Source organism: Ochlerotatus camptorhynchus, unplaced genomic scaffold (genome assembly GCF_037179485.1).
Source record: "Ochlerotatus camptorhynchus isolate MF236.1 unplaced genomic scaffold, CSIRO-AGI_Acam_v1.1 ptg000494l, whole genome shotgun sequence".
Taxonomy (NCBI): Eukaryota; Metazoa; Arthropoda; class Insecta; order Diptera; family Culicidae; genus Ochlerotatus; species Ochlerotatus camptorhynchus.
The window spans coordinates 324,701-342,355 of NW_027040979.1; the positions used below are offsets into that span (position 1 = coordinate 324,701).

At 39.4% G+C, this 17,655-nt stretch overlaps 1 protein-coding gene across 1 annotated transcript in view; it reads right to left on the reverse strand.

The window, feature by feature from the left end:
* Positions 1-10,383: 10,383 nt before the first annotated feature.
* Positions 10,384-17,655, reverse strand: part of LOC135712600 (fibrillin-2-like) — a 177,997-nt gene continuing 170,725 nt past the window's right edge. Inside the window, exon 12 of the mRNA XM_065235551.1 lies at positions 10,384-11,092. Within this exon, the coding sequence (XP_065091623.1) occupies positions 10,890-11,092 (203 nt within the window). The 3' untranslated portion in view covers positions 10,384-10,889. The remainder of the gene's footprint in view (positions 11,093-17,655) is intronic.

Genomic DNA, 17,655 nt, shown 5'->3' on the forward strand with positions numbered 1-17,655 from the left:
GGGAATGCTCTCTTGCCCATTTCTGTCTGCTCTCTGTAATTTGTATATGCGTGTTAGTGATATCCTGTAGGGGAGCTGCGCTGTTTTCCTTTTCGGCTGGTTCGTGACGCTCTTCATTAAAAGATATTAATAATATAACATTTACAATACGAATAAAATAAGAGAGTAGCGATTCAATACGGCATCTCTTATGGTGGTGAATGGAACGGCAAAATCTCTGGATGCTTCTAGGTAAGATTTCCCCGCACGCATCATTGCCACAGTCTTCTCCAAATCCTCCGGCGTGTATGTAGTATGATCTGCTGAAAAGCATTGGATAAAGTAGAATCGTCATTGTTAACGCACAAGTAGACGGATTTAGAATCAGCTGTTATATTTGGATCGAAATCCGTACAGTACTAATTTTGATAAATAAATACCATATGAATGATCCATTGCTTAGAATTGATATATAAAACGATAAACACTTACCTTTCCGATCGACCTTCAGGAAACTACTTGCAAAAATCACTTAAATACGCTTAACAACTGGAAGTAAATCCGAGAGATTTTCTTAGAAAATCGTTAAGAACGCAACCGATTGATAGAAATGCCCGACACGTGATAAGGTTTTTATTTTTCTTATTTTAATTGCATGACATACTGCTTAACTGTTGACGTAAACATCAAGCTAATGCATGAATGAACATGAATATGTATTCATGTATAATATTTACATTGCTTTGATGCATATAAATAAAAAAAATTCAACAGGGTGTACTGATTTCGGTGCTGTACGGATTTCGGTCCCGCACGGTATATATCATCGATAGGCACATTGCAAAGTAAGCTGTCCGAAAAGTGTTTCACCTTCCTTGGTGAGCGAGCGAACTGCGAATGTGTTCACCAAGGGACCGAGAGCTCCGCATCGAGGAAATAAATTAAGTTTCGTACGCTTTCACTGAAACACCATTACATTAGGCTCAATCATGAGTTCAAGCGAATAAGCCGACGATGCTAGTTGGTGTTCAAAGAAAATTCAAGCCGCACCCGAAGTCTTTCTAGTATTACGTAAATGATCAGCACAGACATTCCGGCCTACCATCGTCTGTGGTGTTCAACGGGAAGCCGCTTACACCCCTCAGTTACCGCTTGTTTTCAGACAATTTTTGTTATTCCATGATGGATATAATTATCAGTCAAGAGGGACTAGACCCTTTGTAACGAGTACCATATTTCTGAATTCAATTTTCATCAATATTTGTTAGGAACATGAATTTAAAATAAATCTCATAAATAATCACCGCAGTCGTTGAGTGAATTCTATTAGTAGGTAACCGGAAAAGTGCTACGGTTGCGGGCTCTCAAGTTTCAAGTCAACATGCGCATGGACGAAACATTTCACAATGCTGCATTGGAGCATGGACCATTTATGCTGCAATACAGATGACGGTGATGCGGCGGATGAACGGAGGGGTTGGCGGTGAATCACCCGGTGTCTTTCCTTCACGGATACAGGTGGAAAATGCTGCAGATGAACGCGTTGGTCGGTTTAGAAACTCCCGATGCTACTTAGCGTCGACACGTGGCTTGTGTGACGCGGTATGATCACTGATCGCGCTTTGGTCGTCCCCAAAAAGATGATCGCGGTTTTGTTACTAATGTGGCCGTTCCGCCCTGCCTAGGGCGCGTTTCTAACGGTCGCGGCCCTCTTCCAGCGTACCCCGGGTTACCTTCGAAACCGATGGTGGGGCCAGAAATGGTCACTAGCTGAATGAGTGGTGTGTCAGGCGTGCACAACCTTCGCCACGAATCTGTATAAAGGAAACCGTTGCACAAGCACGTGTTAAGCCTCTATCGCACAAACCAGAAATTGTCACCAGTTTTACCTTCTTCCTCCAAAATCACTACACACGCTTCACACACTGCTCGGAACGAATAATGCCTATCGAAAGAACTAATGGGAAAGGATTCTTAAGTTTCACTAGTTAGAAAGAACCTCATGTCACTTCTACCTTACTAAACACACCACAGCGCGAGATTACGGGTGGACCACTCCTGCCTCTTCCACTGATCAGTCCAAAGTGATCGATAGATTCTTGGGGATCCTCAGATTAAACGCATTATCGTAATCTTCGGCACCGGAAATCACGTAAATCTAACGAAGTTAGATATTCGTGATACAACGAAAATTGTTCTCATGCTCTCATCAATTGCATCCCCCGCTATCGGCATCTTGCTCTAACAAACAACTCCAATCATCCAATTCGCTGCTCGGCTCAAAGTTCAGGGATAGGAGAGAAATTCGAGAAAGGTTAACAAATCATCAAAGGATCTGTACCGGGTCGATGTACGTACGCGTTAAACGACGATCGAGCAACCTACCGCCTGCTTGCAGCAATTGGACATGAATACCACCCCGGCTCTCACTACTGAACTATAACTCATTTACAATTTCATTATGCCAAGTGGTGGATATCTACTTCACTCTCGAATTCATTACCTACTAATAGAATTCACTCAAGGACTGCGGTGATTATTTATGAGATTTATTTAAAATTCATGTTCCTAACAAATATTGATGAAAATTGAATTCAGAAATATGGTACTCGTTACACCTTTCTAATTATCACTGCGACCATTACCAAATAATATTCAGTATGTCGTATCACCATTATGTGAAACGACCAGCATGGACTGCTCAAAATCATTTTCCAACCAACTATTACATTTCAGTTTCACATGAAATGTACACGGCGAATGAGAACGACTCAAATTTGAGTTTAGTTCACTCATAATCGCCAAAAGTGCAGGAACTCAGCGATGAGTTAATTTGCCTCATGTTTTCCCAGGTTTTTCCAGGATTTTCCAGGGAAAAATTCCCGAATTTGAGAAAAGTAAAGATTGGATTCACTCAGTCTATTGGAACTACTCCGAGACTGAATAAAATTTTCGTCAATTTCCTCATTTTCCGGCAGATTTTTTAGGTTTTCCACAGGAAACCATGAGACAAATTTTACTCATCGCTGAGTTCCTGCACTTTTGGCGATTATGAGTGAACTTAACTCAAATTTGATTCGTTCTCATTCGCCGTGTACTACTTGGCTCAGTGGCGCCAGCGGTGTAGTGGTAAGCGTGATTTCCTCTCACTCCAAAGGGCCTGAGTTCAATCCCAGTCAGCGCCGCCGAGATTTTCTGAGACACACAATCTCTGCTCACGCCTTTCACGCGGATGGAAATTAAAGCCTTTGGTCCCCGGTCTATGAGTTAATGGATCGATAGGTCAGGTTCAGGTGTGGGAGCTGCTCCTCTCACCCCAGCAGGCCTGGGTTCAATCCCGCCGCCGGTATGTTCTGAGGCATAACATCTCTGATCACGGGTTCCCGCCTTCAGAAGGGAAGTAAAGCCGGTGGTCCCCGGTTCATGAGCTGATGGTTCGATAGGTAGGGCCCAGGTGTTTGAGCTGCCTCCCTGGCGTCGGTAGCATTGGTGCTCAGTTCAATCGATGGAAAACAAAATCAAGGTAAAAAACAAAGGATATAATTGCAGTAGAATAGTGCATGAGCGCGGTTATAAAGTTAGGGAAAGTAAAAATCACACACAATGCAGGAGAAGACAATAGCAGTCAAACGAACGAACGGCACACATATAATTGAACATTTTAATAAGAACTTACCATCATCATTCGTCAAATAAAATGTGGTCGGGAGAACTTAGCAAACCTTCATCACACATTGTTGAAGCTTAGGTAACTTTACAGAAATTTAGCAACCTTTGAAGATATATTCGTTCAGGGATTTTCCTTTAAATTTTTTTTTTATCCAGTTCGTTTATTTGGAAGGCTCAATCGCGTTAGCTTTACGGAGCCGATAATTCATTGTGTAACAAAATTCACTTAATTTTATGTCTAGTAGGAGTTGGGCCGATTACTCGCGGCTTACTCGAGGTTAGAAGGGTACATTTTCGAAGGATAGGATCAGGGGAGGAGCTTGGGGTAGGGTTTCGTTGTCTCATCAGAGCGTTGTCGCCAGTATGAATGGTAGTGCTGTTCTAGCTTCGTCCGGAGTTCGACCGGCTATGGTGGGTGACCAGTGGGCGACGATGAGACTCATCGAGACGGGGGGACAAGAAAAACAAAAACTAATAAAGAGAGACAAAAGACAAAAGGAATTAAATTCTTATACTAGACATTTGAAGAAAAACATAAACGGACTGCATATAGCAGAGATCACGGGTTGCCAACACGTCTCTGATAGGAACATAGGGTTGTCTTCCTTGGGCCTCGAGGGTATTCAAAAGTCGCTCTCTGGCGGCGTCATTATCCGTACATTGCCAAACTGCGTGTTCGATGTCATCGTAACCGTTTCCACACCGACAGATGTTGCTGTCCACGAGGTTTATTCTATTGAGATGAGCATCTAGCGAGTAGTGGTTGGACATAAGTCTACTCATCACGCGAATGAAGTCACGACTTAAGCCCAAGCCTTTAAACCACGCTCTCTAAGAAACATTAGGAATAATTGAATGTAACCACCGTTCAAGATTTACATTGTCCCAATCGGTTTGCCAACTCGAAAGGGTATTCTGACGCACTAAATGGTAAAATTCATCGTGTGAAATTTGCCTGTCATAAAATTCGCCTTCCTGCGCGCCCACCTTTGCGAGAGAGTCCGCCTTCTCATTGCCTGGGATTGAGCAATGTGAGGGGACCCATACAAAGGTAATCATATATGATCTTTCGACCAGCACACTCATCTGCTCCTTTACCTTTGAAAGGAAATAAGATGAGTGCCTACTTGGTTTCATCGACCGAATAGCCTCAATCGAACTGAGACTATCCGCGAAGATGAAGTAATGGTCTGCGGGCATGTTGGAAATCATCCCCAATGCGAAGTTGATTGCTGCCAGCTCAGCAACAAAAACGGAACAAGGTTCCTGAAGTTTGCGGAAGGCGCTAGAGTTTTCATGTAGTGGTGGTAGATTCTCGAGATTGTGTGTTCAGCCCAAGAATTTCTTCAAAATTAGCAATTATAAGTGTGTTCGTCACTCCGCATTTGATTAGTATTCTGAGAGAGAGCTCCCAGAAACGGTTCTGGAGGGGTGTTACTCCTGCCAGAACCTCGAGACTCATGTTATGCGTTGAGTGCATACAGCCTAGAGCAATACGCAGACAACGATATTGAATTCGTTCCAATTTTATTAGGTGACTTTTTCTTGCCGAGAGAAAGCAGAAAGAGCCGTACTCTAGAACAGAGAGAATAGTTGTTTTATAAAGCGTTATGAGGTCTCCCGGATGAGCACCCCACCATGTGCCGCAAATTGAACGGAGAAAGTTGATCCTCTGCTGACATTTTTTGCTTCAAATACGTAATATGGGCATTCCAAGTGCACTTTGAATCAAACCAGACCCCAAGGTACTTGAAAGACAATGATTGGGTAATGTTTCTGCCCAAAAGATTAAGCTGCATTTGGGCTGGGTACCGCTTTCGAGTAAACACTACCAGTTCAGTTTTCTGCGGCGAGAATTCGATCCCTAGATTCATAGCCCAAGAAGACAAGTTATCTAAGGAATTTTGCAATGGTCCTTGCAAGTCCACGGCATGTGGACCTCTTACGGAAACCACACCGTCATCTGCAAGTTGTCTTAGCGTGCATTGTTCTGCCAAACAGTTGTCGATATCTTTGACATAAAAGTTATAAAGAAGAGGGCTGAGACATGAGCCTTGGGGCAGGCCCATGCAGCTAATTCTGGAAGTTGTCAGTTGTCCAAGGGAAAAGTTCATTTGCTTTTCTGTCAACAAATTGTACAAGAAATTATTTAAAATTCCGGAAAGTCCACATCTGTGCAGATTGTCTGACAGAATTTCAATGGAAACTGAATCAAAAGCCCCCTTAATGTCCAAGAATACTGAAGCCAATTGCTCCTTGTGCGCAAAGGCCAGTTGAATATCTGTGGAAAGCAGCGCTAGACAATCGTTTGTTCCTTTGCTCTTGCGGAACCCAAACTGTGTATTTGATAGCAAGTTATTTGATTCGACCCAGTGATCGAGTCTCCGAAGGATCATTTTCTCCAACAATTTCCTAATGCACGAAAGCATAGCAATCGGACGGTATGAGTTATGGTCAGACGCTGATTTGCCAGGTTTTTTAATGGCTATTACTTTGACCTGTCTCCATTCAGGCGGTACAATGTTGTTTTCTAGCAAGGAATTGAATAAATCTAGCAAGCGTCTTTTAGCGATATCTGGGAGATTTTTCAGAAGATTGAATTTAATCATATCGCTTCCCGGTGAGGAGTTGTTCGATGAAAGAAGAGCCATAGAGAAATCCAGCATTGAGAATGGTCTATCCAGAGAGCCGCCGCTAGGAGACGCTTCTCGAAGAATATTTTGTGCTGGAACTGAGTCCGGACAGACCTTTTTAGCGAAATCGAATATCCATCGGTTGGAGTATTCTTCACTCTCATTAGAAGATGAGCGGTTACGCATGTTGCGAGCCACCCTCCACAAGGTGTTCATTGAGGTTTCTCGTGAGAGTCCCTCGACGAAATTGCGCCAATAACCGCGTTTTTTTGCTTTGATTAATTGTTTCAGCTTTGTCTCAAGCTTTGAATATTCCTCGAAGTAAGTGGAGGTTTTGTGTCTACGAAAAGCTTTGAAAGCATCAGATTTTTCTACATACAATTTTGTTCATTCTTCGTCCCAACCAGGTGTGGCTGGTCTCCTTTTAAAGGGTGCACTTGGAACTTTTCTTTTTTGTGCTTCCAGTGAGCTTTTGTAAATCAAATCGGCTAGGAATCGATATTCTTCCAATGGTGGAAGCGCATCTATTGATTCGACACCGATTGTCACCGCCGTTGCATATTTCTGCCAGTCGATGTTCCTTGTAAGATCAAATGGAACCCGAGATGGTTCTGCAGAGTGAGGGCAACACTTTATTGAAATGATGATTGGCAAATGATCGCTACCATGGGGATCATTGATAACCTTCCACTGACAATCCAATGATAGCGATCTTGAACACAAAGATAGGTCGAGTCGGCTTTCTCGAGCCGGAGGTTTTGCTATACGTGTCGCTTCACCAGTGTTCAAAATAGTCAAATTGAAATCGTCACATAAATCGTAAAAAATAGCCGCTCTATTGTCGTCATATAGATCGCCCCACCCAGTACCATGGGAGTTCATATCACCCAGAATTAATACTGGGGATGGAAGAATCGAAACTAGATTCCAGAGTTGACTACGGCTAAGGTTCTTGGTGGAACGTATTCTGAAGCTATGCAAAGATCTTTGTTCTTCACATTTATTTGGCAAGCGACGATTTCGATGCCTGATAGAGCAGGAAGGGAAATTTTGTAGAAAGGGTAGCACTTTTTGATCCCTAAAAGTACTCCTCCATAAGAATCGTCTCTATCCAGGCGTATAATGTTAAAATCGTGGAAGTTGAGTTCTTTATCGGAAGAAAGCCATGTTTCACAGAGAGCAAATATATCACAATCAGAATTGTGAAGTAAAAATTTGAACGAGTCTAGTTTAGGCACTAGACTACGGCAGTTCCACTGTAGCACCGTGATCATATCTTCAACCTCGTTCGACGAATTATCCATCGAAAGATATGATTGATGCAAGGAGGGGTTTCCTTTAACTTTATTAGAGACTTTTTTTTAAATTTCAGGGACTTTGTAGATATTCAGTGGACGTCGTAGAAATATAAGAAATTAACTTTTAATTCAGGGAGCTTCGTGGAGCTGCGTAGAGCTTCAGAAAAATTCAGGGAGCTTTGTAAAAATTCAGGAAAACTTTGTAGAATTGGGATCTGTATGTAAGTTTCGAAATATTTGATGGAGTTAATGGAACTTTATTTAATTTTAAGAAATTTCATAAAAGTTTAATGGACTTGAAATAGATCAGCAAATGCTGCAGCAATTCAGGAATTTTTGTAGTATTTTTTTTTTTCCTTGATTTTGTTTTCCGTCGATCTTGTTTTCCGTGCTGAGCACCAATGCTACTGACGCCAGGGAGGCAGATCCCACACCTGGACCCTAGCTATCGACTCATGAACTCGTGGACCGGGGACCAACGGCTTTACTTCCCCCGTGATCAGAGATGTTATGCCTCAGAACATCCCGGCGGTGCCGTCTGGGATTAAACCCAGGCCTACTGGGATGAGAGGTAATCACGCTTACCACTAAACCACCGGCACCTCTGTCGCAGTAAATTAACGAAATTCTAAAAAGTTCAGGGAACTTTGCAGAACTGCAGCGATCATGATTCAAAATCTGAGAACTTTGCGAAGTATGTAGCAATTCAATTAACTCCATTAAAATTCATAGAAGTGGTGAGTTCTATTTTAAGATCGAGGAAGTTCGCAGAAGTTTAGCCAGAATTGTAGAAGCTAAATGATTTTCGCAGAAGTTCAGGGAATTTTTCAGAAGCTCACGGAGTACTGTAAAAATTTAGCATGTTTTTTAGAACATCATGGTTTGATTTGGAAACTTACTGGATGTTTTCGGAGCTTTGTTTCACACAAATTTTAGGAAAATTCAAAAATATTTATTTGAAGAAGGTCATAAATGTTGTGAGATCTTGGTTGGTTTGAAATTACTTGGAAGAAGCTAATGAAGCTTCGTAGAAGTTGAGAAATGTTTGAAAAATAAAGATAAGGCAGCTTTGTAGATGTTCCATGAACATTTGAGCATTTTTCCGCCATTCTTGAATTGATAGGTGGCAAATGCCACCTTCGCCACTTCCTGAATACGGTGTTGACAGGTAGCGTTATAACCGCTACCTGCCAACACCGTACTCAGCAAGTGGCGTAGTCCCTGAACACAGGAAAAATTTCCCGTTCATAATAAACAAGCATATTTCATCTACTGTCATTCAGATGGCTCTTGTGTGCTCATTGTCTACCACTGGAGTCACTCAAATGTTTTTTAGCAGTACGTGAAGTTCATATGGTTTGAGGTCCTATTGGTGAATCCTTAATATTAAGTAACCGAATTAGTAATGACAGTGAAGTAGCAATGATTCTGCAAATCTGAAAAATTCTAAATCTCAAAACAAATTGGGAATTGATACAGATTTCACCCTAAAAAAAAGGTATCCACATTCTAGGACATGGGAAAAACATTCAAACTTGAGTTATTTCAAGGCTGGCATTGACAATACTATTTATACAATATGTTGAACAGGCACTCATTTGAACTTAGGTAGCCAAGCGCATAATATTGAATTTGGTCGGAAGAAAATGCCCTTCCTCTCAAACATTCATTAGAACCCCCACCCAGTTTTAACATCAGCGGTGCGGGGCGGGTGTTCATACTATAAAAAAGATATGTAGGGTGCCAGGGTGTAAGCAAATATATCATATTAACAAAATGATCCATTCATGCCTTTTCCAAATGTTGCAATGGCGACCCGCAAAATATTGCTTCACGCACCATCTAGCGTTGAAAAAGGTCAGCAACAATTATTCAATTACAATCGAGGGGTGTGAATATAGCACTTATTACAAAAGTAAGAGTCACGTTGTTTTCATTAATTACATTGTGTATATTACTTTAAAATTTGTCTGACATGTCACTGTTGTCATCAAATAAAATAATTTACTGAAATACATTCATTTGAAATATTAAACAAATTTTCATTTGGTTTACCCCTCGTGACGATAAACAAACACATTGGTAGCCTTTTTGGCCACAGAGGTGCTTTCATCACTAAAAATTTGGTTCGCCAGCTAAGCGAAAGAGTGGATCATATTGTTAATATAATATATTTGGTGTAAGGCAATAATGTTATGTTCTAATTATAGCCTATGAATATTCTATAATTAGTAGTTAATTCAATCCAATTCATCTACACAGAAAATTGATCCATTTAATTGGATTCGTGGCCATCTTTTCCACTCAAGAACATTTACAAAGTGAAAATAAAAACCTTATTACCATCCTTCCAGAAACTTTCTTACCCTAATTGAAACCAATTTCCCTTCCCACTTTTCAGCGAAAAAATGCAAAATAATCCTATTAGAGAAAAATTATTGACATTACTGTCATAATATGATCATTTTTTTTTTTTCTTTTCATCCCGAGAGTGGAACCAGCTGGAAACCCCATCTCAGACCACCATCCCCAAAAGCAAGACACTCACTCACCCTTCTCTGAAGCAGCAGTGGAGCTGAAAAATTCTAGAGCTTCAATTTTTTGTCGTTCCAATTCCGATATTTATTAAACCCTTATCCCTCTTCCGGATTCTTGTTGAGCTTCTTTTTTTTTTTTGCCAGAAGTCATAGTCAGTTCAGTTTCGGCATGGGAGGTGAAATTATACGACACGGTGAGTGAAATGGGTGGGCCACACAAAGCAAAGCCCTTCATCAGCATTATCATCTCGATGGGGAAGGCGATCCTCTCGACTTCGTTTTTCTTTATTGTTATTGCTCGTCTTCCAGTATTCATCTTTTTCCTGCTTACTGCTGTTCTTTTTTTTCTGATTTATAACCCGGACTCCTTTATTCGAATATTTTATTTCTCTTCCTCCTGCTATCTATCGTTATCAGTGCCAGTACAGGAGCTGGTCAAGAGAGAGAGAGAGATAGTTTCTCGTTGATCCCTAAACAAAGCTTCTTCGATTCAAGGTTTTACACCTCCACACTCTTCCCAAGCACAGCACCGATTCGTTTCGATTACGAGGGAAAAAAGCACTATAAAAGAAGGTATTATGAAAAATGTCAAGTATTTAAGCACATACATATTCGCTTGCATTCCTCGCTATCCGGCATGCTAGCGCACGTGTTGTTAGTCAGCAAAAATGTGGCTGCCGGCTGGCTGGAGGTAGATATCGGATGAGATATTGAAAGTTCGAGAGGTTCAAGGTTTGCCACTATACTGTAGTGTGCAAGCAGCGGCAGCAGTTTTATCTGGAGTGGTTGTCAGCATCTGCATCATGCAGCTCTGCATCTTCTTTGTCATTGATGTCCTTGCTACGCTTCTTGATCCATCTTCGAGGATGTGGCGTCGTTTGTGCTGAGTGATAGTTCGAGTTCTCTTCCTGGTGATGCTGCTCCTGTAGTTGGCTGTTTGCGTTGTCCCATGAGGAATAGTACCGGAGGAGGTTATCTGCAAATGTATTACAAATTGATGTTAATATAATTTGAAAAAAGCAAGAATTTGTAAAGACATCCCCTCACACAGTGGGGATTAAAGGGACAAACAGGACTAAAGTTGTCTGTCGGTGAAATCCCAAAATGATTTTTTTTTTTAAATTAGGTAATTGGATAAAGGAATAATTATCGCACAATTTCATTCGGTGCATGCTATGGTATGTACCTATGGATTGAGTCTTTTCTAGAAATACCTAATTTTGTAAAATAACCTAAGTCATGTAAAATTAAGTAATCCGAGACTTAAAAGTTCGTTACTCGATGAAAAGTACGTTTAATTGAGCTGAATTTCACGTCTATTATGACTTATTTTTATGTCAAAATAGACGCTCGTATATGTCAGTCTCAGAGCACCTAAATTACATGAATTTTTCTAAGTGTGTACCTCAAAATTTCACGAAAGATCTAAAAATTCTCGAATTATGCAACTTTTGATTTTTTTTAATGAGCGCAAAACTTGCACATGTTTTATTTTCGATGTTTAAGCTAGTGTAAACAAATTTCTGAATATTGTAACATTCCTTTTTTAAATGGAGTTAAAAATCCACTATTGCTCCTAATTGACATACGGGGCATATTTATTTGACTCCATATTCTTCTTTAAATTTATAAACAGTTTTTCAACCTATGACTATTAAGACATAATTGTTAACTTTTTTTAAAATGAGCACCAAAACACGCACTTATCGTTGCATGCGCAAGCGAAATCGACTTACTGGCCTTTTGACGTAGGACTACGTCGTTGTAGACTATACTAGGGTGCAAATAAAAAAAAAAATGTGTGACAAAATAGTGTCAGGTTTTGAACGCTTCTAACATAGTCATTTATGAGTGAAGTTCAATTTCAATTAAACCATTTTATTCAGATTTAATGTAACATTTGTTTGGTATAAAAACGATTAGTTGTTTATCAATGGTTATTTTATGAAAATTGATCAAACTTTTTAGTTGTAATCATCCAATCCCATGCTCGCTCGTTTTGATTATCGATAGAACAAAGAGACGAGTCGGTACCACTAAGTATTTTTTTTTCTTCTTTGTTTTTTTTCTCTATTCATCAGTCTACTGGTATACATCAGTAAAATACAAAAAAAAGTTGGATCGTAGAATGCTAATCTAAATGCTTAAAGGAAACGGAGAAAATTTTACTGTAGTCATCGTTTGACTGCCGAGTGCTAATAATGGGTTGCACACTGCAAACGAAACAACCTCAAATAGTGAGTAACTTTTACTCATTCGTAAGGAGACATTTCTAAAATCGTAGGTCACTCAGCGCAAGAATAACCTACACTTTTAGAAAGTGTTGCTCAAATGTGAATGATTGGCCATAACAAACAAATATCCCAAGTAACATTTTACGTTTTATGAAATACTACAAGGCTTCTATAAAACAACATTCATAAAACCCTAGTCAAGACGGCTTTGCCTTTATTACATCCGCCAAAACCTCATTAAGACTAGAATCTGTCTAGTTGGCCAACCCCCAAGAAGGTTTTGAAGAGCATATTTTCGAGTCACTTCAAGATTTATTTGCTGCAAAAAGGTTATACGACGAAAGCATTGAAACCCATCTGAAATCCTTATGAAAACTTCAATAAAAGTCATTTGGCATCAATACTTGTTAGTATTTTCGATTTAGTACAAGACACTGAAGAAGTCTGCACATTGTAGACGAAATACGCGTATCTGTCAAGGATAAGCAAATCAATACTTGTGCTATTTGCCTTTGACGCTTGCTAACTGCAGTAAGAATAAAGCATCAGTCAAGATAAAAATGAATACATAAATATCATCAGATCTTGCCAAATTTATTTATTATTTCCTCAGCTAATGTGAAAGAATTACCAAAATTATCAAAGCATTTCTCATTATGTGGTCTATTTTAAGTTGACAGATTAGATCGAATGTGAAATGTGGTTCGAAAAATAAAAGTTCGCCTTCGGAAATTCAATTTAACGAATTTTCGGAATCTCTATTACTGCTCAGTGATGAATTTATGAGATTAAAGTTATTTTCATGGAAAAAAAAATCTTGAAAAATGAAGAAAGTAGAAAAACAAATGTAGTAAAAGCAATATGGCGGTGGAATAAAAATTTATTTTCTACAGGCCAATTGCGAAAAAGTTATTTTGTTTTCATGAAATCGCTAACAAATACAAAACGTTTTAATTTGGCTTTAATGAAGATAATTTGCAGACTCAATTGTATTTATCTGAGGTCATTTTGCTTAATCCTATTCCGTTTAGTTTTAAAGGGCGAACACGAAATTATTGCGACAACGAAAATGTCATGCCAATTTTCTTATAATGTTTAGAATCAAACCAAAATTTTAGGGTAGTTTTATACATATATTTACTTCAAAAATCAAAAGAAAAGTTAATCGATGGAGCCTTGAGTGTAAAATTGAACGTATTTTCGCTTGATGCCCTCCATCAAAGTCTTTACAGTGTCATCCGGTACCAGTTTCTCAGTTTTTTTTTTCATTTTCTTAACATGTCCTTCTCGTCTTTCACTGTCTTCTGGCTCTTCCGAAGTTCCCGCTTCATTATTGCCCAGTACTGCTCCACCGGGCGCAGCTCCGGACAGTTTGGCGGATTCATGTCCTTTGGAACAAAATGGACAGAATTGTCCTCATACCACTCCAGGACACTTTTAGAATAGTGGCATGATGCCAAATCTGGTCAAAATAGCGGAGCTTCGTCGTGCTGCTGCAAGAACGGCAAAAGGCGCTTCTCGAGGCACTCAGATTTGTAGATCTCGCCATTCACTGTGCCCTTTGTCACGAAAGGCTCACTCCTCAGTCCGCAAGAGCAGATGGCCTGCCAAATGAGATATTTGGAGGCGAACTTCGACATTTTCTTCTTCTTAAATTTGTCGTCCACATCGAACTTGCTCTTGCCGGTGAAAAACTCCAACCCCGGAATTTGCTTAAAATCGTCTTTTATATACGTTTCGTCGTCCATCACACAGCAGCCATATTTTGTCAGCATCTTCTCGTAGAGCTTCCGTGCCCGAGTTTTAGCCGTCGATTGTTGCCGCTCATCGCGGTTTGGGAAGTTCTGTACCTTGTATGTATGTAGTCCAGCTCTCTTCTTTACATTCTGGACGTAGCTCTGCGACATGCCGATCTTTTTAGCCAAATCACGGCTTGAGACGTTGGGATTTGCTTTAATCATCCGCTTCACCTTTCCCTCCGTCTTTTTGTTCTCCGGTCCCGGTTTTCTTCCAGCTCCTTTGCCGTGGTCCAACGTCAACCGCTCCTGGAACCGCTTCAACACTCTGGAGACGGTTGAATGGTGAATGTTCAACATTTTTCCCAACTGCCGGTGCGACAGGTCAGGAAATTCCAGGTGTTTGGAAATCCATTTTCGTTGAATCGAAAAACACGACTTCGAGTTTGACAGCATGTACACAATACACATCAATGAGAAAGTGTGCAAAATTTGGTTGATTTTTACACAATGGTAAAAAAGTTATGCCCTGTTGAATGTGTCGCAATAATTTCGTGTTCGCCCTTTATGACGACATTATTGGTGCCTGGAAAAAGTTAAACGTCAAATTTTGTTTACATTTCGATAGTTTTGTTGCGTAATCATTGCACCGAGCTTCTACTCCTGCGTTGGATCAACAAGTTGCGTAGAATCCTCGATAAGGGCGATTATCATCCATTGGAAGCAGCTAATCAGGAAGTGTATCTGCATAACTTGGAACAGGTGGAAGCTCAATCGTTCCCAAAAAGGTTTCCTTCTCCCAGATGATCCGAGTAAGTAAATGTGCGCTTGCTTGAATTTTTTGAAACAGTTGATCCTTTTATGGTTCGGTAGGTAGTCAGTTTCCAGCTGACTGACAGCTTCTGAAGTTTCCTGTCGGTAGTTTTCCGCAGTCCCAGTTTGGCACTGATGCATGTTATTCGAATCATCATCGAAACGCGATTTCTGGTCTGTGTTTATTCAGATCGTGTCGCAAACGTCATTGACAATGTTTTGGGTATTTCCATCAATTTTAAGCGTCTTCCAGTGCTTCGTGAACCGCATTCACTCACTCTTCTCAGTCGGCTGCTCTGTCATTGTTGACCGGTTCAGTCAGAGCTGCTGGGCCTTCCAGGAAGTTCTGGAATTGGAGTCCTTTTCCTTTCCGTCGATAGCATCGCTACCTTCTACTATCGCTAGTATTATTGTTCGACTATCTTTTGGCATTTTCTTGTGATTCTTCGTTTAAAAGCTCCAATCGATTTATTTTTTCTCTGTCTCAAGGTGGATCCATATTTTTAGTTTAATTTGTAAACTTAGGGAGTTTTGTGATACACTTTATTGACACCGTAAAGCAGCAATATATGCTTTTTGTTCCCGTTTGAAACCGAACGGTTTTATAATTGCTTATATAGTGATAAAATACCTTTATGGAGTATTTTGTCGTGGCATCAATAATAAAATACCGAGTAGGTTTAAGATTGACTAACTTAACAGTTTTATACAGGGATAAAGTGCTGCTTTAAATTCATTTTTATTTTAAATAAGACCCGTTTTGACTTTATCGTCAGACTTTAAAAGGTTTTTAAAACAGCAAAATGCTGAACTACTGACCAAGAACGCGTTGCACTTCTAAATGCTGTATTTAAACTAAAAAGATTACTTACTGCCATTATTAAACAACAATGAATCAGTGTAAAATCCAAAAGGCTGCTAAACTGTTACTTGGGATGCACAACAAAATTTCATGCCAATCGGAGAAGCTCGAGTCGGTTTTTTTGCCATTTGGCTTGTGAAAGATCAGACTTGGATAAATTTTAAAGATCATGTTTCAAAGATCTTGATTAAATCATTTCAAAACTATGCCACTTCTAGAAATCATCCAGATTTTTAAATATGGAACAAAATATCTAAAATACTAGACCAGGATAAATTTTATAAATAAATTAGGACTAACATAGGTTATCAATATGTGTCAAGGATGCAACAAAATTTCTGGTTTTGTTCCGGTATTTTTTCCGATTGATAGACAAAAATTTAAAAAAATGTTATTTGAATTTATGGTTAGATTGAAAAAGTACATTAGATCTGAACTAAGTTTGGACAGTAATGCGATCTGAGAATTGGCACTAGACAACCGAGCTGACATGACAATAAATCACTGCGACCGATAATCAGAGACATGAAGGTACAAAACAGCACTCAGAGACATGAAGGTACAAAACAGCACATGAAGGTACAAAAGACATGAAGGTACAAGAGACATGAAGGTACAAAACAGCACTCAGGATTAGTCAACTTTTATAAACAAAACCAAATCTAATTCGCGATAGCGGCATCTATTTTCTTCCTCTAAATAAATCATGTGTCAATATGAATAAAAATAAAATAAATACCCTTCCACACTAACCGAACAATAGATTACGCGCGATCGTTGTTATCGAGCCGGGAATCAATTAAAATGTATGGGAATATTTTTTAACTGGATCGAACTCATAACATCAATCCATAATCGATGACTAATGGTGTGAACTAGACTGATGCAAAATTTGAAATTTTTGCTCCACAGTGTTCAAACGGTTTCAAATCGGGTCTTGATTAGCCTCCGAAAGTTTAAACTCATTTGATAAGAAACTGACTTAGCACAAACCATTTGAAGTTTATATGGAAATTAATATTAGAAAACAAAACTTTTTGTTCATTGCCTTCTAACCTTTTTACATATTGTACTGTTAACAATTTCTTTTACTATTCAAATGGGAATTTTATTAGCTACAACTTTGCAGAACATAATTTTTCAGCCAAACATAGTTGTTAATTGTTTAAGAGATTGATAATCTTATGGCAAGATTAAGCAACTGTATTGTGGGCAACACTGAATTCTGCAGTGTGAAATAGTAGCCATGATGTGTGTGCTCTATTAAACGCCCCAGAAACACCATTTTTCCTACTGAACAGTTGATTGAGCATAATCATAAGACATCAGTGACTTGAATCATTAATAATTTTTGTTCCTTACATATGACCGAAAAGTGGTCTTGAACAAAAATGTAGCTGAGAAAATTTTCAACAAGCTCAGCTGTCATTTTTTAAAGTAGAGTGAACTGGTGAATATTGAGATAGATATGAACCGAAATTATGGTTTCTCCATAGTAATTCCCATATAAACTTCAAATGGTTTGTGCCAAGTCAGTTTTTAACTAAATGAGTTCAAATTTTGGGAGGCTAATCAGGGCCCAATTTGGAACCATTTGAGCACTGTGGAGCAAAAATTTCAAATTTTGCATCAGTCTAGTGTGAACTCATACACTATGAATTGAAGTTGCCCCCTTTTTTGTATTCATTTGTTCCAGGGAATTCCAGAATATAAACAAAAATTCTCTAATTCTGATTCATTCGATAGTCATGCATTTTTAACATCCATTGTACCTCTAAGATTTGCTTCAGGGGATGTTATAATATGGGACAACCCGAGACCGTCATCAACCCGCTATTGTAGGCCAGTTTCTCTCCAGTTCAAAAGGGAAACTGCAAATACGACTCGAGAGGAA